At 38.5% G+C, this 24024-nt stretch overlaps 1 protein-coding gene across 2 annotated transcripts in view; it reads left to right on the forward strand.

The window, feature by feature from the left end:
• Positions 1 to 2189: 2189 nt before the first annotated feature.
• Positions 2190 to 24024, forward strand: part of dennd1b (DENN/MADD domain containing 1B) — a 136633-nt gene continuing 114798 nt past the window's right edge. For both annotated transcript variants that reach the window (XM_077534356.1, XM_077534357.1), the window contains exons 1-2: positions 2190 to 2472; positions 2888 to 2952. In XM_077534356.1, coding sequence (XP_077390482.1) covers positions 2456 to 2472; positions 2888 to 2952 — 82 coding nt within the window. In that variant the 5' untranslated portion in view covers positions 2190 to 2455. The remainder of the gene's footprint in view (positions 2473 to 2887; positions 2953 to 24024) is intronic.

Here is a 24024-nt window from a genome sequence, read left to right on the forward strand (position 1 = left end):
CCACAGTCCTTGATAATATGGAGCTGCATGTCAGGCAAAGGCACTGGGGTAAAATCTTCAATAAATGCACAAGTTTACATTGACATTTTGGACAGCTTTCTTATCCCATCAATTGAAAAAAAATGTTTGGGGATGATGAAATCATTTTCCAAGATGACATTGCATCATGCCACAGAGCAAAAACTGTGAAAGCATTCCTTGGAGAAAGACGCATCCAGTCAATGTCATGGCCTGCAAATAACCCAGATCTCAACCCAATTGAAAACCTATGGTGGGAATTGAAAAAAAAAAAAAAAGGTCCACAGCTCTGACCTGCAAAGATGATCTGGCAACTGCAATCAAAGAGAGTTGGCACCAGATTGATGAAGAATACTGTTTGTCACTTATCAAGTCCATGCCTCAGAGACTGCAAGATGTCATAAAAGCCAGAGGTGGTGCAACTAAATACTAGTGATGTGTCTGTTTTTCATGATTTCATATTTTTTCCTCAGAATGGAGTGATTCCATATTGATTTCCCTGCACTTGCTCTATAAAAGTAACATTTACTGACCAGCACAATGTTTTTTTTTTCATTTCTTTTAGTGTTTCTGAAAGCCAAGATGTTGCACTTTGGAATGACCTTACGACTGTTTCATGCTTTTTATCTGAGTTTGATCTACAGAATAAAACGTCCGAGTGAGTGCTCGTCCAAGACTGGTGATTCCATACCTTTTGCTCGGGGTTGTACCAATTCAATCATTCTGCCCACCTTATTAACCTGGAAATAAAACAGAAACACATCATTATAAGAAACGGTTCTCCCACTGGGTTATTGTGGGATTCCAGCACCTGGTACCAGTCATATAGCAGTTGTTGCCGCAGCAAACCCATGGACCTATGACATGGATCTCTTGGATTACTCAAGAAATTGGTTGTTTTGAACCTTTTAGGGCCACCATTCTAAACTTGTTTACTTTGGTGCAGACAGCACAGGTTCAATTCCTAGCCAGTGACCCAATACTCATCCACTGCTGGTCCCAAGCATGGACAAAAATGGTTGTGTTTCATAAGAAAGGTCAGCCGGCAGAGGAAATGTGGCTAAACATGGGATTATATCATCTTTGGTAGCTCTTGAATACAACTTGTGTAAAAGAAAAGAGTAGACATTAAACTGTAGATGTTTAAAGTTAATATCATGGATGATTTGTCCTAGTCGCCAGCTGCAGTAGTTCCGCCATTTACCCGTGTTGGAAGGAAGTGCTTGCCTGTTTTGCTGAATGCAGAAGTTGTTTGCAGCGCACTAGAAGAATGATGAGGGAGCACTTGTAGAATGACTCTCTTCTCAGTGACTTCTTTTTTTCTCACTACGAATGAAAACAAAAAGAATACCTACTAAAATAGATGTTAAAGTGATGAAGGATAACTCACTAAAAATGGTCAAAAAACTTTCCATTGCACATTAATTTGTATTAGTATAGAATTATATATGTGGTTACGTAAGTAAAAATATTACCTTATTTGAGTAGAAATTTGGGGTATCTCTACTTTAGTGGAGTAGTTATTTTTAGCCTACTTTGTACTTCTACTACTTACTTTTTTTTTTACACAAATATTTGTACTTTTCTTACACTTAAAAAAAAACATTGTCACTAATTGTTTACGAATGAGAATGAGAGAGTGCCACTGCCACCTATATTGGATGTGTGATACACTTTATTCTGGTATAGAAAAAAAAAAAAAAAAGAAAAGAAAAGAAAAGAAAAGAAAAGAAAAGAAAAGAAAAGAAAAGAAAAGAAAAGAAAAGAAAAGAAAAGAAAAGAAAAGAAAAGAAAAAACAAACAAACTTGTTACCGGGCCGGGGGTCAGTTGTGCTTGAAAGTGGGGTATGTAAACGTATGAGCAAACTGTATGGTGAGATAACGGTTTAATTTCTATAAAATCCAACGACCATAATGAGTTAATGAGAGTCGTTCCATTGAGATGTCTAGTGAGTAGGATCTCGAATAAATGTTCAAATGACTGGCTTAATAAAAATAATAATGGGAAGATTTATTTATTTATTTACCCAAACTAAAACATCAAGTCTAGTACAGTCGCCATCTAATTATTTCAGACTAAAAAAAATGTCCCGAGTTATTCATGTTACGTTTGTCGACGTAACGGCAGAAAACTCCGACCGACGTGATGACGTCACGACCCGTCTGATAAGCACTTCCTGGAGTGATGTTTGTTGTGGGAAATAAGCACAGTGTAGCTCGACTGGGACTGGGCCCACATTAACGGAACAAGGACGAAAGAGACACTGTTCTCTTTCATTTGGAGATGTGGCAGCTTTCTGCAGGAGCCAGATAAGCCACAGGGACGGACCGGGACCAGGACCAGGACGAAGGGGGCGGGGAGGGACATTTGTCGGATAGCGGAGCAACAGAACCGCCGACAGACAGCACGGAGCTGTCGCGATGCGGTAGCTAAAACATGGACAGCAGAGTCAAGTAAGCGAGCCTTTTACAATTTTGCTAAGTGAAATAGAAATGTGCGTTTACATGCATGGAGAACAAGAAGAAGAAAAAGAGGAAATGCTAGCCGTTATGTGAGCCTTCTCTGGTAGTGGATTTAAGAGACACCAGCTGGCTCGACAGCTTTTTGGGTCAGTCTGCTGCTCTGTCTGCTTGTTAGCAGCTCTGCTAACCTTATCAAAAGACATGACAACATGTGCACTGTGTGCGTCAGATATGCTGTCATGCATAACTGTGTGTCTTTATGGCACCAGAATAGAATTTTGCTATTGGCTCGAGTAAGATAAGTGCCCTGCATTTTGTTCACAACAAGCATAATTAATCGATTACCTGAGATGTGAAATGACAGCACATACATCCTGTTTAAGCATTCATGACTCTTTTGTTTTAGGGAGAACCCAGAGAGAACATTTGATCTGGTAGTACATGTGGAATCTCCAGCAACAAGAAATGGGGGTAAGCAATGTCATTTTTATCACTGACTGATAATCTCCTTTCATCATCTCTGACCTAATTTTATGTGTTTAAAACTTGCCTGACCCTCTGACTGAAACAGGCTTTTCAAATATGATAGCTAAGTATTAAGATTACTGCAGTATTATTAATGTAATCACTGCCCATAATTGCTGCTTTTGGATCATGAAGATAATGCTGCTATAAATGACGCAAGGCTTCATGGGGGAACAAATGGTTTTATAAACTTTTATCAACTAAAGCAGTGATTCCCAACCAGAATGCCAAATCATCAAGAGTGCTATGGGAAATTATCCAGTTTCACTTGTCAAAACCCCCCATTATTTATCAATTACAAGTATATTTGTGGTTATATGTCAGCATTGGTGGCTGCATGGCTCAGTGGGTAGCACCGCTGACCTACAACCCAGATTACTGGGTACTTCCGCAAGCCCAACTGAAGTGTGGTTTAGGTTTGTTCAAATAAATGACGAGTCGCTTCAGTGTAACTTGTAATAAGATTATATTGTCCAAACTAACATCAATGAATGGATACATGAAGAAGAGGTCAAAGTGTTCCCTGTGCTAGCTCCAGTGTTATTTTTTTATTTTAAGCTGGATTTCACGCTCAGCATCACCTTTAAGTCAGGTAAACTATAAAATGTCCAATGAAAAATAATGAGCCCACTAACAATTGAAAGCGGACTTAAGTTAAGACAATTGGTTAACTGTAATGCATACACTCCAATATTGTATTAGTTTGCTACACGTGCTACATTGTAGCAAACTAAGAATGAAGATTAAAACGATACAAGATTTATAACTAATTTTCCAGTATTGGATTAGCCATTGTGTACAAACAATACAAGTGCAAATATCTCTGGCTTCTTATTCCCTGAATTTTCTTTTAAACCGATTAAGTATCAAAATACGAACATACCGTGTTGAACGCCATTATGGTCACGTGATCTTGATGTGTAAAACGAAAGCCGCCTTCATTCATTTCAGTGGGAGTTTGTTGACTTAATGGGCAAGGAAAAAGACAGTCTTTGATCCCAAATATTGCGTAAATTCTGTTCAGAGTAAAATCCTCAGCATGTCCGGTTTCATGTCATTCTGTGTGGGGGTGGTCGCTCCTAATGTGGGCTAAAGCGTGCTTAGCACATGACATGTAACTTAGCCAGCAGAGTAAAAGTCACCCGGTTGTTTACCGTCCACTTCGACTCGCCGGCAGCTGGATCTGCCAGTTTCATCTGGCTTTAGGTTGGGAAAAAATCTTTGGCGAGTCCTCCGTGACTGTACTGCCTTTGAAGAAGTGCTTCTTTGCTGTAAGGTGTAATTCCACCTTTGATGTCCGCCATGGGACGCTGTAGTTCCTTGTGAGTTCTTTGTTGTCAACTTGTCACTGGCAGCCATGTCATTCAATGTGTATTTTACGCACGCGATGCGTCACGATGATCACGTGACTGTCCAAAATGTCCGATACAGTACTTAACTCCAAGATATTCATAAAAAGTGCTATAAAATCATAATCACTCAACATAAATTGACAATTTTATCAGACATGAGTTGAAATTAACTATTTTACAGAATAGCTGGATAGTTTTTCATAAGTCTTGTGTTCCTTTAAGTAACTATCAACAATGGGATATAGAGTCTTCCCCATTTGTAGTACTGGTTGAGGTATAGATAACATTGCGCATTACACTGCATTAGAATGTACACAAAAACATTGTACATTCCTTGAATATTAGTTTTGCTACCAGATATTTTGAATGGTGTTTTTCATCTGTTTTATTTTACTTTGATCTTAAACCTATTTAATACTTTATTTTGATTAGGTTAAAAAAAAAAAGTATCTATTGACATGAAAAACTTGTATCGTGATACACTTTTCAGCCATATTGCTCAACCTAGATTCAGCTGCATTCGAAAAGGTACAATAAACGTGTATCTTCTTGTGAGTATATCAGCTTTGCATTTAGTTAAGCAGGCTCAGATTTCAGTGTTAGTAAATCAATTTGTAAATTGGGATAAGATCATCATCATTTCAGCAGCCATAATTTTTGTGACATTTTTGTTTGGTGGTATGCCATGAGTTTGTTCTATTGCAAAATGGGTGCCTTGACTCCGTAATGGTTGGGAAACACTGTACTAAGCAAGAATTGATTTATTCGGCTGATTAAAATCTACAATTTTTACCTGATTTTTGCCAATTTTTCTCAATGCATAAAATATTACATATTAGAAAGGTATTGACGTTCAACCCCCCCGCCTCCCACAAAAAAAATAGACTTTTTTTTTTTTTTTTTCCCCTTCAGATTTTTCTCTTCTCGGGTCCCAATAAATACTGTATGCCACATGATGCCATAATATCCTCTCCTTACCTATCCTTGTTCTCTTTTTAGTTATTAAACTAGAATAAGCCTTGTTTGTTTTATTATCATTCATTCAATTTATTGCAATTACATTATTTGTTTTCTAAGTACTGTAGTGTAGATTAAAACCACATGAATAACATTGATTGCTATTTTCTTACTCATTTGTAAGAAAACTAATCTTTTGGAAGATGGACAAATACGTGTTTTTGTTTGTTTTTTGATGAAAATCTAAATGGGAGCTTGCATGCCTCAGGAATGCCTTTGGTGGGGGAAGATAACGGTTAGTGTAATTATAGAGATTGTATTACTGTGCAAACAGGTTGTTGTCATAATTGTTGTAGTAATGTTGGCACCAATATGACAAGTTAAGCGACTAAAAAGACCTAAACTGAGTGTGTCATTTGCAGAAAGACAAGCAATCATTATGTTTGCTATAATGTTCTGTATGCTTCGTGGTTGACTTCTTTTCGAAAGCAAGGTCAGGGGAAAGTCAGCTGAAGCTCAGCTGTATGTTTCAGTTACATATTAGTGCTGCGATTGACCTTCCAGTCTGCACTTTGCTGCTGCCGTTCAGTTTGCAAGATAACCGCCTTTCTCGTTGCACCCTGACCCCTCAAAGATTGTTTTGGAAAGATCACGCTTGGGTCAGCAAGTTGTATTAACTGTTGTTCCATTTGCAGTGGTCAAACATTCCAGCAGTCACCGCTGGGACAAAAGGTGGCAAGGCAGGCCTAGAAAGTGACTGCAGGCAACATGATTTCATAGCATTTGAAAAATATTGGAACTAACAACGGCTAAAACTGTGTTATACAATGGAACCAGTGTCACCACTAAGTCAAATATCACATACATTTTCGCTCTATATTATTACACCAGTTATCTTATTTTTGTGCTCTCAGTTTTGACATTAAGGGGGTGTTATGTCGACTGTTGTGCAGCTGCCTTGCTGAAGGAGAGAGTAGACTGCAAGTTGTCCTTGGATGTAGTTCTGATATTGGATTTTAAAAGCAAACTCATAAACCAGCAGCATGTGCTGTAATAGCCCACTTCCTCCACATATGATTCAGGGTCAGGCTCATATCCGGACTTGTGCTCCCTGGAGCACAGCTACACAGCAATGTTTGCACACACATATGCATGCATCACAGTCATTTGGGCTGTGGACTCAGACCTGATGTGATTTATTATATATATTAAAAAAAGTCACTGGAGTGTTTTTTTTTTTTAAATTTATTTATTTTAGTGTCGATATGCTATTTATCGACAAGCAGGTGCCAATGACAAGGTTTCAAATTGGCCAAGAAATGCATCTGCTATTATTTTATTAGACATTTGTGTGATTTACTGTCTTTGGCTTACTGGCTAATCTTCGTGTATTTCGTGACATCCTTTTGACTCACTACTGTGTGGAGCTCATTTTTGTCAAAGAAAGGGTTAAAGCTGTGAGTCATAACTAGAAAGGCTTTGGCCATGTTGTGAAACCTCTTGTCACTCACTGCAATCTGCTTCTTTTGCCAAAATGCATCGCTTCGGTTTTACGTGTTATTTTACTTACGACCTGACTGAAGTAGACATGACTATAAAAATATGATTACCTGAACAACATGATATTTAGACTAGGAGACACGGTGGAAGACTTCAATTTGTCTATGTTCTTATGTGACTTCCTCTAGTTAACAGAACAGAAGTGAAATTTCACTTGGACTCGGACTGCAATTTAGTTCTTCAGTCTTTACCAAGCATATAAATCCAGTTTACGACAATGTACTTAACAGTGACCGGGAGGGAGCCATGCCTGAGTCAATGGAAAGCTCACGTGGTTTTGCTGATGTTGCAAACACTGCTTTGCCTTCCTCACCACATCCTGGTCTTGCAGGCCCTGAAACTAGATTCATGCATGGCACAGTCATACAAACAGTCTGATGTTCAGGTCACCTTTAAAAGGAGCAAGATGTCCAATGAAAAATCACTCGTTTTAAGTTTTTAAGATGGTCTGTGTCTTCCTGTGTTAACTAGCCTTCACACCTTCTTTCATCGGCACTGTGCTGATGACACCCACATGTTGGCAGGCAGGCCTGCAATGAGATGGTTTTATTCTCTATTTTTGTTGTTTGTCTTTGGCTAAACAACTAGTGCTCTTAAAATAATTTCTTCGTCATTATAAAGAAACAGTCAGACAATGGTTATGTGTGTGGAATGAATATGTAACACAGTGAGTAATTCTTAAATTGTTGGAAAAAAATGCATTGAAAAGAGCATCCTATATTTTGTTTATGACCTCATTTTGTCTTAAAAGGTTACAGCATCCGAAGTAATAGGCAAGAAAGAGGGTGTTGACCCCCCGTAACTGGAACACTGCCGAGTAATATTCGTTTGTTGTACTTGTTAGTTGTTTAATTATTTAAAATCCAATTGTCAGCATTTCCAGTTATAATCTAATGTACTATAATCCTGCATTCTCTTATCTTAAAATGTTATTTTTATCAATGTCATGAAACATTTTTTTGTTTTCATTCTGTGTTGAGACTGAGGTTGTTAATGGTTGATTTTTTTAATTATTATTATTATTAATTTATTTTTTGTCTAGTATGGTATTATGGATTGTATTTCTTGTGTGAGACCCACTTACAAACAGTATGTTACATCTCATGTGGTTTATCCCACATAAATAAAGAATTGTCACATTTACTGTGAGAACTCAAAAATTCTGCCATTTCCACTTGCACAGTTTAAATAATAATAATAATAATAATAATAATAATAATAATAATAATAACAATAATGTACTTTAGATTTTTTTTTAATTATTTGAGGTTAAAAATATATTGGTGACTGGATTCTCTCTCTTATAATTGTCAGTGAAATTGTCATGACACATATCAAGATGATAATTATCTGGGTTGCGTAGTGCTGATAAATCCACAAGCTAGTAAAATGAGTAAAAAACAGATGTATTTGGAAAGTTTCTTTGCAATGGGGAAAAGGCCCAGTGATGAAACAGCACAAGATTCTATGACGCACAACAGAGTGGAAGAGGAATTCACAGAAAATAGCAGGGGACCTACCTGAAATATGGATTTACAGTGACAGACAGGTGATTCTCACGCATGAGGCCTGTGCTGCACAATATGTGGCGAGTGGCTATTGATTTAGCATTATTGTGAGTTATTCATGGACCTTATGCTCTGCAGTGTGTTGTTACTTATGTTGGCGTATTTCTGGAGGACATGGCTAATATAGTTACATAAAAATGCGGCTTCCCGTTTGTTACAGTATATCTGCAATATAACCCAGTTTTTGTGTTGATCGTATCATTCTTGTTAAGTGTTATCGAGACCGTTTTTATGGTGTTTGTGCTGCTAGTACAGGTACAGTACATAAAAATAAACAATGGATTTGTGTTGTAGCATTTTATTAATCAGTCAACTATTGTGGGGTTTTCCCTCTATTGCTTCTTTATTGTTTATACAGCTTCAAAATTTATCCCATTGAAGTATTGAGTTGCGACTGGTTTGATAGTGCAGTTTTGTACAGATTGCTGAGGAAGCTTTTGACAAGCACAAGTGCAAATGACCAATTTTCGATCGAAGACACTGTCCTTTAAACAGCCGCTAAATGTGAATCCACTGAAATGATCTGTTGTTTGTTGTGTACATTGGATATAGAACGACTGTCTGTAGGAGGATCTCATGAGACTTCTGAGGGTCTCTGATGTTATGCCAACAGGGCTATTTATCCACTCTGAATGCAATAGGCTTTTGTACCTAATGATGCCTGCATGACCTTTACAATCCAATGTTTTTTTTTCATTTTACTGTGCAAATAACAAATTTGTTCATGTATGATGTTTAGGATATTTTGTTCCTGTTACCTGCTATGGGTATATTTGAAGCTTCCCAATCTGCCTCAACTGGTAGTCGAGTTGTTATCGTTTCTATAATTCAAATAACAATAGATTTCTAGTGAGCTTATTAAAAAAAATTCTCCAGAATAATGAATTGACTAGCAGGTTAGCATGTATCCGCCAATTTAATCATTGGTAGGGAATAACATGAAAATAAAGCTCAAAGCAATGGTAGGCGCGTATATGTGTGGACTTTGCTCTCCACTTCTAACCACGCATGTGTGAATAGATGACAGACACTGGCCCTTTTCCCCCCATGCAGGTCCAGAGAGACTTGGCCTCCCTGTTCAATGCGAGCTCAGTTGTGCTTAGCTCTGTTGGCTCAGTGCTCTTTGGATGCTCAGGCTGGGAGTGAGTGTTTCCTCAGAGCGTGACTGGCATGCTAGCTACTAGCGGTCCTGGCTACATAAAGCCATATTGATGTGCTTCCAAGATGCTGCCAAAGCTAGCAGATGATGCAAAAGCTGCCAAGGCAGTAGGTGGGGACAGATGCTACCTGTCCTCACCCTCTCCCTTCAGCCAGATTGTTTCCTGTAACAAAGCAATAAACTTAAGAGATCAGCATATCAGTTTACAACTACATTCATGCTGCAATTACGGAGACAATTTATTCTTTCGAAAAACTCTGAGTATAGCTGAGGGAACACAGACACCTTCACATGACAAATGTATTACCTGTGTAATTTGTTTTTCCCCTCTGTGTCCATTTATAGGATACAAGAAAAAAATTCTGAGGAACCAGGAAACATTGAATAATTCTTTAAACGTGAACAAATAAATATGCACTTTTAAAATATTAAACTGCATTGTTATCTTGTTGTACAGTTCTAGACATGTCGATGAACCCTGATTGAGAATAGTGAAGCTTTACATTAAGAAATTTTTGCTTTCACAACAGTTACTGTATATTGTACAAATTGTACAAAAACATTAGCTTGCTTAAATGATGTTAAGGTACATATTAACATTTTTAAACTGAATTAATGAATACATACTGGTGCTTATAATGTAAATTGGCTGCTGGAGCTCAATTATAAAAATGATAAATAATTTGTGTGTTCTGTTCAAACCTTTACTCATCTAGAAACACATCCAAAGAAATCTACAACAAAAAGTATGGAGAAGACACAATTTGGCCTTTTATCCGCATGATGTTTTACTTTGACTTTGTCCAATTATGAAATGTCTCTTTTGTACAGTATCCTATGAGATGTGGAGGTCTTAAAAGGGTCACCTACTGTTCGCTAGTTCAATATCCGCCTGCTTGCTTCTTTCCGCTAGCCCCCTCAAGCAAAACTCAGATTTTTTTTTTTCCTCATTTCTTTTTTCACCTTTTGTATTCATGGAGCAAAACTCACATGTTGTAGAACTTTTAGAAAAGGTTGAATGTTGGCATTCTATGAAATGTCAGCATTGGTCCTCGACCCAAAGCTCACTTATTCCGCTGTGTGATTGGATCCCGGCGGCATGTTGAGTTCATGGCAGAATCACACTCAAATCGGAGGCCGTTGGAGTACTAACAGATGCCATGGCAGCGAGGAGGGTGTTGATTGGTCATTAGAGAGGCCACACTCCTTCACTTGCACTCTTGAGAAGACCCTTGGTTCTCACACATTGTTTATCTCACAACCCTTATGCCTTCCTAGTTTGGCTCACCCATGTGACTTTACTAAATTAGCTCATTTACAAAAGATCAATATGTCATCCAAGTCGTTCCTCCGAGTCTAACTAAGCAGATATAATTGCTTTAAACTCTATATTAGTGTAAGGTTGGATATAGTAAGGACTATGGTTGGGCATTTTAATAAATGACCGTGATTGATCAAAAAAAAGATTGATTCATTGTAATTAAAAAAAAAATTATTTTCATTAGAGATGGGTCAGTCCTATGAAAGTTCTCAATTTGTTTAATGCTGGTATCATGTCGAGCAAAATAACACTGCCTAGAAGTTTTAAGGTAGCGTGGACGTAGCTCATATAGTTCGTGCGTCATATTGTTAATGCAGTTAATTAAATATAATTCCTGCATAAATGACAGAATTGTTAATGATAGGTCAATTGTTATGCTGCTCTGTAATCATGATCACAAATGTTGAAAAACATTTTATTCTATAAGATCCTGAACAGAGAACCCATTATTAGCACATTCATAATCTGGCTTATTCTACATCTTGAAACACTGTTTTCTTTTTTTCTTTAGATATTGTTTTATATTGTAGCCCTTCTTAACACATTCATTGCCAGACCAGCAAAAAAAAAATGCATAATTTGACGTCTTTTTCCGTCAATGGCAGTGAATGAGTTAATTGTGTCATTTAAAGAAATGCTGTGCATATGTACTTGTCAACAGGACATTTAAGGCCCCGTTCACACGAAAGCTTGTTTCAGTGTATCCGCACAAGTTTCTCGGTTTTGGAGCTTGAAACCAATCACTTTGGAAACCGGGCTCCAGAGTGGAAAGATTTCGAAAGGCGCCCGTACGTTCCAATGTGGCCACCATTGCAGGATATCTACTACTCCGGTGATGACATAATTCTCGCAAGACTGCGGATTAACCTCCAGTCTGTCAACAACAACGGAGCGTCGTTTTGCGCAACCTCCTTAGCTTGTTTATGCTTACACAGCAAAATGTTTTCCGTGATGTATTTGACTCACCCGGCATTGTCACTTCTCCTGTGTTGTGTTTGTCTCACTGATCTGTATATTTTACTGAATAGCCAATAGCCGTTGAAGCCACAGGGCAGCCATCTTACTCCTCCCATCTCGCGAGCAGATTACTGTATAAATTACTGTGAAAACCCCCTTTTCTTTTATCACTCAGTTCCTAGGCCGTAATATTAGATTTGGCAGAGTCATCTTTTTTTGAATGAGTTATAATTCTTTAATAAAAAATATTCTAGTTTCCTCTTGTAAACATCATTAAGCATATAATTCATGCATGTATTTAAGGCGTAAAATGTCTGAAGTCCTCATGTTTATGTTTAACAAATTTAAAACATCATAAATCAGACTCTGCGATTGGCTGGCAACCAGTCCAGGGTGTCCCCCGCCTACTGCCCAGAGTCAGCTGAGATAGGCGCCAGCACCCCCCGCGACCCTTGTGAGGAATAAGCGGTCAAGAAAATGGATGGATGGATAAATCAGACTGTTTCTTATAACTTCTGTCTCAAATGTTCTGTAATTTTGATACTGTAAATGTTTGGGATCGTATGCCGAGAAACGTTTCTTGGGAGGAGTAATATGGCGGCCTTGCGGCTTCAAAAGTTTTGGCCTATCGGCTATGTGGTAATATGCCACGGAAGAGGCGGAACTTCCGAACTTCTGTGTTATTACACATCAACTTTGATTCCGGTTCCGGTTTGCGACGTGTGGCAGACTTGGCATATATATTACAGCCATTAAACGTCCTAGGCGTCTTCTTTTGGACGCTTTTATATCTTGAGACGGTTCTGTCTGTACAAGATTTGTTTGAGGAGCGAAGTCGGCTTTGCTTCTGTGTAAACAGGGCCTTAATTACTCCACTCACAGTTCTCACCTTTCAACACAATCCATCCCTGTCCCTAAAGGGGAAACGGTTACTTGATCCGTAAGTATAGTGTTTCCAGTGTGCCAAAAAGTTAGACTTGATTTGGCATGCCAGTGTAACATCTTCACCCCATGTTCTCAAGCATCACATTTTTGTTTTTGTATGGAGTCATTTGTATCTCCTTACTCAGAGTCACTCATCCATTCATCACTCTGTCGGAACTTGGTGCTTGCTGGGTCCAGTTCCAACTTAGTATCGTTGAAAAAGACTAGAGGTACCTTGGTTTGTTTCTAATGAATGGACTGTATACAGTATTTCCCACGGATTTGAAATCGTGTTTTGAAATCTTCTATTGAGACGCTCAACTATACTTAGTTTATAGACAAAACAAAACACCCTCATGTAATAAAGAAAATGGGAATAAAATATAATAGAAAGCCTTTATTGTCACATTCTGTCAGGTGTAAATACGTCAAATTGAGGTTATTAAAATCTAAAAGACACCCTATAATAAAATAATTCTAATGTTAAGCATATACTACTTACTAACTAGTATGAAGATAAATGTTGCCACAGTTTGAGAGTTTCTTTATCCACATAGCCACCGTTTTGAGTCTGAGCGGTTGTCATCATCGCCTTGCTAGCCTCGTGCCAAGCAGGCACAGAGGGAGAGAAATAGCGCAACTTCGTGACATGAGCGGCCAAAGCTGCACCTAGCTCACCATCTTTAAAAATTCACAACTTCCATAACATTTTCACCTTGAAAAGCACCAGCTGCATACTATTAAATATATCTATTGCATAAACACACATGAACAAACATTTCAAGAATGGAGGTCATTTTCCTCCAAAGACTGAAAACCCACCACACCTTTGCACTGCTTGATGCCTTGCTAATGGTCCTTTTTTACAGGGAGAGATTTGAGATCCTAGTATTTAAGCACAGTCAGCACAGTCTGTTAGTGATTGAGCAGTCATAGTTGTAGCATTCGTACTGTTTCCTCCTTTATTTTGTGTTTATTCTCTTTTTGACACACTTGTCAGTCACTAACATTGCCTTTTTTCTGCTCATTTAATTTATGTTGGTAAGCAAAAGTGTTGAGTCATTGTTTGACCTTGTATTATTTTTTTAAATAAACGTTTTCACTAGGGGTGTGAATTGCCTCGTACCTGACGATTCGATTCGTATCACGATTCACAGGTCACGATTCGATTCGATACCGATTAATGCCGATACGAATTTATAAGTCGATTGTTGCGATTTTTTTTCATTCAAATTTGGAAAAACCTAATCAGAAAGCTTGTAGAGTGTAAGACTTATATGAAAATGTATTATTTATTTATCTGAAATTGCAGTCTTATAGAAGGTTGTAATCTGTTTCATGTTTAAACAGCATTGAAATAAAATATTAAGGCTTAATGTTCCGTTCATATAACATTCTTCCATGCTTAAGGTGTGAATCCTAAAAAAAAAAAAAAAAAAAAAAAAAAAAAAAAAAAAAAAAAAAAAAAAAAAATCGATTTTGCCTATTATTGAATCGATTCGAGAATCGCGCGATGTAGTATCGCGATATATCGCCGAATCGATTTTTTTTTTTAACACCCCTAGTTTTCACAGATAGTTTGCTGACACAAACGAGGCACAGTTTTCAGTCTGCTTTCAACTGTATCGCATGGATACACGGGCCTTTCGGGGAGCATGGAGCGGACGTCTCATTTGGTGCCATATGACCTTGTGACATGCAGTACTTGGCGCACTCACTTAGAAACATCCAACATCCTCTGGACAGCTTTGTTGTTTCATCAGAATAGTGTGTATTGGACAAAGCATGAAGCACTGGACCTGATGAACGTAAGAGGTTGGGTTTTGATGGCGATAAGGTTATTTCTGTAACCACAAGAGGTGGGCTATTTGTAGATCGGGCATCAATAAGTTATGCCTAATCTAATAGTTTTATCCCTATTCCTCTTTATTTTTCCATTTTTCATTAGTGTTTACAATAGCAACTAGATGGGGGGGAAAACATGGAAATACTTCTAGGCATGGAGCACCCACTGCAGGCTATTTATAGACTAAAACTGGGGAAATGTCGGGCCTGATCAATAATTTAAAATGCGATGATTTTGATGAATGCAGAAGGGGCTCATTGCATCACCTTCACTCACAGCTTTACAGACTTTACTGTTGTTGTTTTTACTGGCTGTTTTTTGTTTGCATTCATAGTAATAGACCTGAGTGAATATATTCCCCTGTGACCATTCTTCAGATTCTCTGGGTAGCTGTTGGATTATTAATGTTAAAACATGAAGTCAATGAAGCAAAAATGAAATGAGGACCCAGCTGAAAGTATAAGCGCTTCTTCACACGTATGTCAAGAGATGACTTTCTGGGCCGGGGAATATGTGTAGCACAGCAGATGGCATTTGTTATACAAACATACATACAAGCGTACAAATACACACAACCAATCATCTGGAGTCTTAAGTACAATGATTGGCTGGTTCTTATGCATGTAATACCAAGATGGCCTAGTTTCACCCACAAATGAAGTGGATTAGTTCACTCCTGCTTTAATTTTGCTGTGGTGATACTAATCTTAAAAAACAAACAAAAAAAAACCTAATCAAATATCTGTTCACTTTTGACACTGTTACGGGAAGCAGATATTGTATATTTAAGACATTGAGGACTTAATTTTTATGGGTATATCATTTAACGAACATCCTCTGTGAGTGATGTACAGACCTCAAAAGTCAAATTGAAAACACATGACTTTATTGTAAAAACTATATTATAAGCTATATTGTGCCCGAGGGCACCATGTTGGCGACTCCTGATCTAGAATTTAACTGCATCTGTGTAGTTATGTCACCATGATTATAACGTTCGTCACCGTGTTTATACCATTTAGGGTCAAGCTCATTCACGCTGGGGCCGAGCCTTTGCCCAGTTGATTGGGTTCACACACCAGAGTTTGAGTACCATGTTAACTTGTCACTAAGTAAACCCACCACCAAGGAAAAGGTGAATTACAGTTCAGTTAAAACAGAACAGGCTAGTGTGAATGCAGACATGTAATACAATTAAAAAAAACGGAACCCCCCCCCCCCCCCCCAAAATAAACAAACAAAAAAAACAACAACAACAACAACAAAAAACAGTGCGTCTCTAGCTTGGAATGACTTGATCATGGATATGTGCTCCCCCGGCTTGCTTTGGTTCTCTCAGGTGTTGATATTGGATGGCCGTATTAAGTGGCACAGCGTGATAAACGCAACAAAGAGGATCCATGGACAACAATGGTGTTAACCCAACATTTTATGTTTGTTCTTCTTGGTATAATGTATGGTTATTTATTGAAATAGGAAACGGATTAGTTTTATTTTTATTTTTTAATTTTTTATTTTTTTTTATTTTTTTATACCTATTTCTCAGTCCACAGACTCCACACATTGTAATACGATAAAAACTCCAAATGGAAGGAGTTGGACACCAACCAGTGGAATGTAGAGATCCATTATTTTGGTGCCTTTGGCAATAGAAATATAAAAACTTACATACTCATACACTTACATAAATTAAATTTAGACCAATTGAAGAAGATGGATCCATCAGAGACTGGTATATTTGGACCCTCTCTGAGCTATTGCCTTGCTGATGTAAAATGATCTCTCAGCCACATCATGTAAAAGACAGATATGTATCTTCCATCGGTAATTAAGAAAATCAACCTACTTATTGACATGGTATGAGTACTGGTATTCTGACATCCAGACTCTTAATTTAGGCACCAAGACCAAACCCAAGTCAAGCAGAACTAGTGGTACAAGCCTGCTGTCTGTGCTGTCATTTCAGTTTCTGTCCTCACTATTTACATGTCAACAGCTATGCCTCCAGGGTATGTCTCTCTGTTCAAGGCTACTCTGATGTTGCCTTACACCCCACAATTACTGTGAAGATGACGGCGTTTACATGCATGTTGTAGCCCTATTGGACCTTAATTTGGGCTTTGGCCTATTTTTCAGGACAGAAAATATAGGTCAATCTTGATGCTTTTGTGGATGTCTTAGACCATTTATCACTGGAAATGCTGCAATTTGTTTACAGACAGACAGTCTGTGTGTGACCATGCGATACCCACATTTACAAACATGTCAGTCATTGGATCATCTCAGTTTACTGTTTACTTTGTATTGTAACGTGGGTAGTAATTGTCAGATTTTATACCCAGGAAGTCAATCTCTGTTTATACCAATTGTGCTTTGTAATTCTCATATTGTTGATGCGGATCTAATTCTTTAAAATTGCAGCTTTAACTTTTTTAATTCCTGTGTAACGGCCCCACAGAGCTGCAATGCATTCACAGCACAGATTTTGTTGCTACAAAATATCACCTAGGGCTGCGCGATAAAGCCAAAAATTCATATCACGGTATAGTAAAGCATTCCTTAACTGTAACGGTACACGTCACATTAAAATTAAGGGTATAACACTTTTTATTTAAATTAATAATTAAAAAAAAATCTGAATAGGTTTGTTATATAGTCTATTAGAAAAGTTAAATTGATAAAATAAATAACAACCACAAATGTGAATTAGGATAACATTTATTGTAGAAACCTCTCATCAGAATTAAAAATATGTGCACCCTGTGTGAAATAAATTACACCACGTTAGCTAGCCAGCAATAGCTTGTACGTAGGTAGCTAGAACGCCGCAAAGTAGTTTGCACCAAGCTTTCCCCTATACAAACAGCGATAAACAGTGAGGTAATGGGTAACATCCACACTGTGGATGCCCCATTTTGTTTTCCTCTCCCTATCGAATTTATTTTTAAAAATTATACTGGCCAGCTTCTGAATTTTAGATTCCTGGATTTTTGGAGTCTTGGATTCCTGACATATTCTTGTAATGGCCCATTTAAATGTTAAATGATTTGCTGTGTATGTTGGAAATTAGGGCTAAAATTGGATTTATTATTGATTATTGTACACTGGAAATTCTCAGATTGATCAGTGTCCATTCTGGAAAGCTGGTAGACCTATGAAACAGACTTTTCACTATAAAAATAAATTGGATGCTGCTGAAATGAAACCCTGGGTCTATAGTAGGGATGCATCAATACCACTTTTTTCAGAGCAAGTGCAGGGCTCCAAATTGCCTCTAAATGGTCACATTTTGCCCCTAAACCTCTGCTAAAATGGTATCTTTGGGTTCGTGTCTGGCATTTTTACTTTTTAACACTACCATATACCATATGTTTGCCACTCAACAATAATATTTAAAAACAGTACATTGTGTACATATACACAATTTGATGAGAGAGGGATGTCAAGACGAATGTGCAGTGGCAGATTACAGCTGTGTTTGTGAGCTGAGTCACTTCATAGAAAGATTAAATGCAGATCGTCTTCTGGTTCATATTTCCATATTATCATTATATTTGACTTATTGTCAGACAGGCAAAAAATAGAAGTCGTCTTGTGAGCTATGCTGATGTGCCTTCATATATATAATTGTACAACCTCAGAAGCATTTGATAGATGTTCCATTGAACTTTGATACACAGGGAATAGTTTAATTTACTGCCTTATTATTATTTTTTTTATAAAACATATTTGTATTGTGTACCAGCATTTTGCCCACCAGTCCTGCAGAACTTTGAGCTTGTATGTTACACTCTGTGCTTTTAACAGGTACAGATGTTTTGTCTTTCCCTGTGGAAAGACTGGCTGACTGACTTAAAGTTGGAATTCCTGACTGAGAGCTGTCTTTCTGTCAGCCTTTGCATGTGAACTTCAAATCACAGCTCAGCAGCAGCGTGCATGTAGCCGCCAAAGGCAAGGCTTTTCACTGTCATCAGCACCATGCTGCTGCCTCTGGGTGCTGTGCCATATGACATTAACAGAGATCGATCCTCTCCACACCTCAAGGAGCTGCCGTGCGACACACAGTGTTTTCTGTGATGCCGCAACCCACCACCTCAAAGAGTAAAAAGAAACTCTCCCCTAAGCATCTGCTGCTGACTGACAATCACATGATCACCGGCTTTCCTTAACTTTATGTGCATCCCAAAACTTTGTTTTGCCACACCTCAAAATAGGATTTATATCTATCTGTCTGTCAAAACAGAGACTGCACCAGCGACCCCCAACATTCTAAAAAAGAATTCAACAAGGAATCACTGCTTTATGCTTGGTCACCAGAAAATATAGCACAGTTTCTCTGGAACCTATCCAATAATACATCTAAATGTATACAATGTAAGCATGTGTGCAATGATCATTACATTTAACATCTGTGGAACATAACATTTGTCTGAAGAACCCAGTGATTTGCTGCATAGAAGTAGTCTGAACCAGCTCTTAATTTTCCAGGTGTGTAACATGGTAATTGATCACTGCAGAATGGTTTGCTTTTTGATTTGGCACTTTGTCGTCAGTATTTGTTTTTTAAAACACAATAACACGAGAGTATTTTGCTTGCATCGTCCAATATCTCAACATATTACTCTATTCCTATAGAAGCCTGTGCACAACCTTCCACTATAAATCTTTCAAACATGCTGTAGTGTCTGGTATTGTGATAAGCATTTAAGTTCAGAACTCAAGTGCATTGTCCTTATTTGGACTAGAAGTGAAATTTTCATCCCTTTATTCTAACATAAGATATTATTTCAAATTGACAGTGCAGAAAAAGCACAAACAAACATACATTCATGATTGATTGATTGATTGATTGATTGATTAGCGTTACTGCTGGTTTGGTCCATATGCCAGAATTGGTGTTTCCAAATGTCTTATTTTGATTAACACAAAAATAATCAGTCTGCTTTTACAGTGGGTACAAAAATCAGAGGATATTTACTGTTAAGGGGATGATATTCCCAATATTTGGACAATTTTAATTTTAACAAGGTCTCTAAATGATTAATTGATTATCAAAATGGGTATCAATTAATTTGGCTAATTTTGATTAGTTTCTGGGTAATCAATTAATCATTGCATTTCTTCTGTCAACATTTGAAAGCAGTGAGAGTCATCCAAGCAGATAAGAAAGTCAGGACCAAAGTTATTGACTCACTACTAGCGGACAGTGCTTGTGCCTGGTTGTAGCCAAATCATGCACTCCAATTGACGATTAATTAAATGCTTCAAGATATGATGATATACATTTTTTTTTTTAAATAAATGAGCTCATTAATTACTCACATCCCTAGTTTTGATTGTCTGCCACAAATAAGAACACACACAGATTTTAATGGATAATTCCAGCTGGGCAGTTGGCATCTTAGATCTAAATTGTTCAAATATGATTTTCAGTGCTTTACTTTTCTCTCCCGTTCTTACTGTGGTTGTTCTGATGGAGTCAGCGACTGCCTTGTGTCTTACAATTTTGCTGAATGTGTTTTTCTGCTGTTACTTTGGCTGCGTAAGGCTTGCCATGGATAGCTGACTCGTGTAGCTTTAATGTCTGTGATGTTAGCTCTTGAGATGGTGAAACAACTTACTCCTCAGGCTCTCTTTATTCTCACCTTTTTCCTACAAGGCTTGCAGATTACGGTCTTGTGTCCATGCAAAATCCAAGCTCCGTCTGTGAGCGAGGAAGATCCGCACAAGGCCTGTGCCCATCTGTTCATTTTGTGTTTAAAGTCATACAGGCCCTTACCTTTTAATAATTCTGTTTTTTTGTTTTACAAAAATGCACTGTATGGAGATAAATTTGTGACATTAAGATGCATATATATAATAATAATTATTATTTTTTTTATCTTTTGCGATTTATGGAATTGTCATCTTTAACATGCAGTGATGATATCGTTGCTCAGCCATCTGTCCTTATGTGCTATATTTGGGAATAAAAGTTGAAGCTATATTTCAGACTTTGTCAAGCTTAATAGATTTTATTTAGTCGTGAAAATGTTGCTTGAACGATAATCCTCCTGAAGATGCAGTCAAGCAGAGCCTCTGTTTAACGTAATGTTGGACCAGTAAGGAATCTGACTGGAAATATCAGCACTGATATGTGGTGATACACAGAGGCTGTCACAAAGGTTGCCTCCATATGCTATGCCACTCATTCGTGAAGCTGTGAAATTGGGTTGCATCCCAACTAGCCTGGAGACAGTATCACTTTCACTTCTCTCTTTCCATCTCTGTCTGTGCATCGCTCCACTTCACCCCCTCCCTCCCCCTTCTCCTTTTCTCAGCTTGTCCCACTGAAGCATTTTTCTCACATCGTTGGGAAAATGAAACAACTAATGTGGCATTATTAGGGTCACATCATCTCAATGCAGCTCTGTCTTTCGTCTTCTTCCAGTGAGGCTTAGGCTGTTGTTTATCTTTTCAGATGTACATGAAGAAGTGGATTAGAAAATCCCCCTGGCCACGATCTTGTGCATGCGAAGCTTGCCAGTTGTTGATTTTTTTTTTCTTTTCTTTTTCCGTCTGGAAAAGCACATGCAACCCTTAGAAGTTTTTCCCTCCTTTTTGTTGGCTTGGTTTGTAAATTGTTAAAAAAAAAATGTACATCTTCACATCTATTTTTAGGCTTGGATAGGATCTGTTTTGAAATGTTACTCTTAATGTTCTACATTCACGGTGGCAGATTGATTCCAGTGACCAGTTAGAAAATTGAGTTAATTTTTAAAGTCAAATAGAATTAAGATGTACTCACTTAGGCCTCCCACCACCTCTTTCAGTTCCTCATTTGTAATTTACCTTGTGTGACCAATCAGTTTTTAATAAACTTAAGGACCATATCATCTTTACTCGAAACCTCTGCTGACTAAATCGGCATGAAATGTAATGCCATTTACCGCGTCGAGGCCTGGTCGATTGGTAAAAGCCTAAAAAAAATGTTGTAAATGCCCAAGTGTGTTTTTTTTTCGGCTGGCCTTTTGAAAGATGCCAGCAAATCTGCTTACTCTTTTAACTGCAAGCAGAGGAGTTGGGCCTCCTAGCCAGAATAAGTCTACTGATCCAGAAGTAAAGCGATGACCACCACAGTTATTCCTTCCTTTAGGTTGCACCCCACCCCTGATCTTCTTTAGCCACCCTCTGAGGGAAGAAAGCTCCTTCTGACAATGGACATTTTTTTGCCATATGTTGGCTTGACATCTTCATCAGGTTCACAGCAGGGTACCTTAGTTAACTTTCACACCACTGCCTGATGGGATTTTCTCCCTCTGTTTCACCAATCGGCCCGGGCTCAAAGTCTAGACAGCCTCTAGCGCAGGTTCCCTCTAGCCCTATGTCCACAATGGCCGTATTGTGGATGCTTACCAGCGGCAGCTTCTTCCTGTTACAGCATTCTGGCTGCTGCTAAAACAATGCTTTTGTAGGGGGCATACGAATGAGGCCTAATCCACTACATACTGTGAAATAAGTCTCTCTCACAGATGAGAAAGCAACCAAGAAAAACGGAGTGAATGAAATCACTGCCAAAGAGGTTAGAGTGCAGCAGTTTAACCCCTGGCCAAGAAAAAGGGAGGAAAGCAGGCAAAGGGAGCGAGAGAAAGAGGAACAAGAAGAGGCAGGCGCTACATCCCTTCATCTGTGGAGCACGGATGGAGGAGAGGCTGCCCGATGGCTTTCACAGTCTCTCTTCTCACCAGAGGAGCTGGTGTTCACCATATGGGATTTGGCCTCCCTTAACAGGCAGGCCCCCTATTCACACACAACACATATTCAGCCCGTTTGTAGAATGAGGTGGAAAAAGGTTTTTTTTTTTTTTTTTTTTTTTTTAATATAAATGCTTTTAGAGCAATGGATGGCCATAAGGGCTCCAAGTCTGTGTTTGATTCCCACCGTATAGAGAATTATAAACTAGAGGCTTTCATCCTTGTGTATTCACGCTGGATTTGGGGTTAGGTCTTTTTCTTGTTTTCAACCGACCCTAAATTCAGGCCATTGAGCAGATGAGATGAGCCTGCGGACACACTGCGGGTGCGTATCACATTTAGCATTTTTTCCCAGCACGCATAGGACATTTTGATGTAACCTTAAATCAACTTGAAACTTTTAGTTTTTTGACAAAATGGCTTAAAGTTAAATACTTCACATGCAGTCCTAGTGGGCAGTGTGAGCTTCCTGACACATGGCATCTTGTGCCAACTTTTTCTTCCAGCCAGCAGCATTAGGAATGCCATTCTCTGCCAATAGCTCCCTTTTGCCTTGCTTGGAAATCCCAAGAAGCGAAAATGTATGCCAAGATGAAGATGCCAACACTTTTCATTTTTAGCCTACTTGAACGTGCCAATACGCATAGAATTATGAAGACAATTGTCATAACAAGATAAAAAAAACATAACATATTTTTCACCTCTCCATGCACATATAACACATCAAATGTAAGCCAATTTACTTAGTTCTTTATTTTTGTTAATGGGAAGGAAGAATACCTTTCACACTTGAACTGTTTTGGCACCTGGAATTTTTACCTGTACTTGTTGGTACTTTAGAGGGGAAGTCATCCCCCAAAAGATCCTTTGCAATAGTATGTTCTATGAAGCCCCACGAGTCTAAACACAGTATTCTGATAAATATTGCGTTTCTGGAATATGAATTACAGTAAGCAGCAAAATACACCCCTTTTTATTCAACCCAGGGGCGGCCAGTTTGCCTGTCGCTGTCAACTGAAAATGACATCACAGTTACTCAGGGCTCAGTCAATGTCTGTAGTATTGTAGTATTGTACAGTGGAATCTGAGAATGGCAAAGGTTCACCGACCATACGTCCGCAGTTCATCATTTCTCTTACATATTCTCCTCATAGCCTCCTACACCTTCCCTGATGCCCTGCACTCCGTTCCCAACACCCTTCACCTATTAACCCTCCCCTCGCCTCACTCACTTTCCACCTCTGACTTTAAAAGACATGTGTCTCAGGAATAGCCAAAGCATTGATTTTTTTTCACCCCCCCCCCTGTAAATGTGCCATTGCTCAGGGGCTGCTTACACGTTGCCCACATGCCGACTGTTGAAGGTCAGCCATGCTTGAAGGCCCCAGGGATCAATGGACATGCTACCATACAGTAAATAATCTGCCATGAGCTTGCTGTCTCACTGTAAACATGCATGTGACTGTTTACATGGACCCACGTGCACATGGCAGGGTCCAATGGTCACGCCTCGCTTGTCGCCACATTTGGCCGCCACTATATTCTTGGGTGTGAATGTAGGAATACACTTCTGGATAGGTGATTTCAATTCAATTCACACCCAACAGGTCTGTTGAGGTTGTTTTTCCCCTGGTCACATTA

Source organism: Festucalex cinctus, chromosome 10, assembly GCF_051991245.1.
Source record: "Festucalex cinctus isolate MCC-2025b chromosome 10, RoL_Fcin_1.0, whole genome shotgun sequence".
In the NCBI taxonomy this organism is placed as follows: Eukaryota; Metazoa; Chordata; class Actinopteri; order Syngnathiformes; family Syngnathidae; genus Festucalex; species Festucalex cinctus.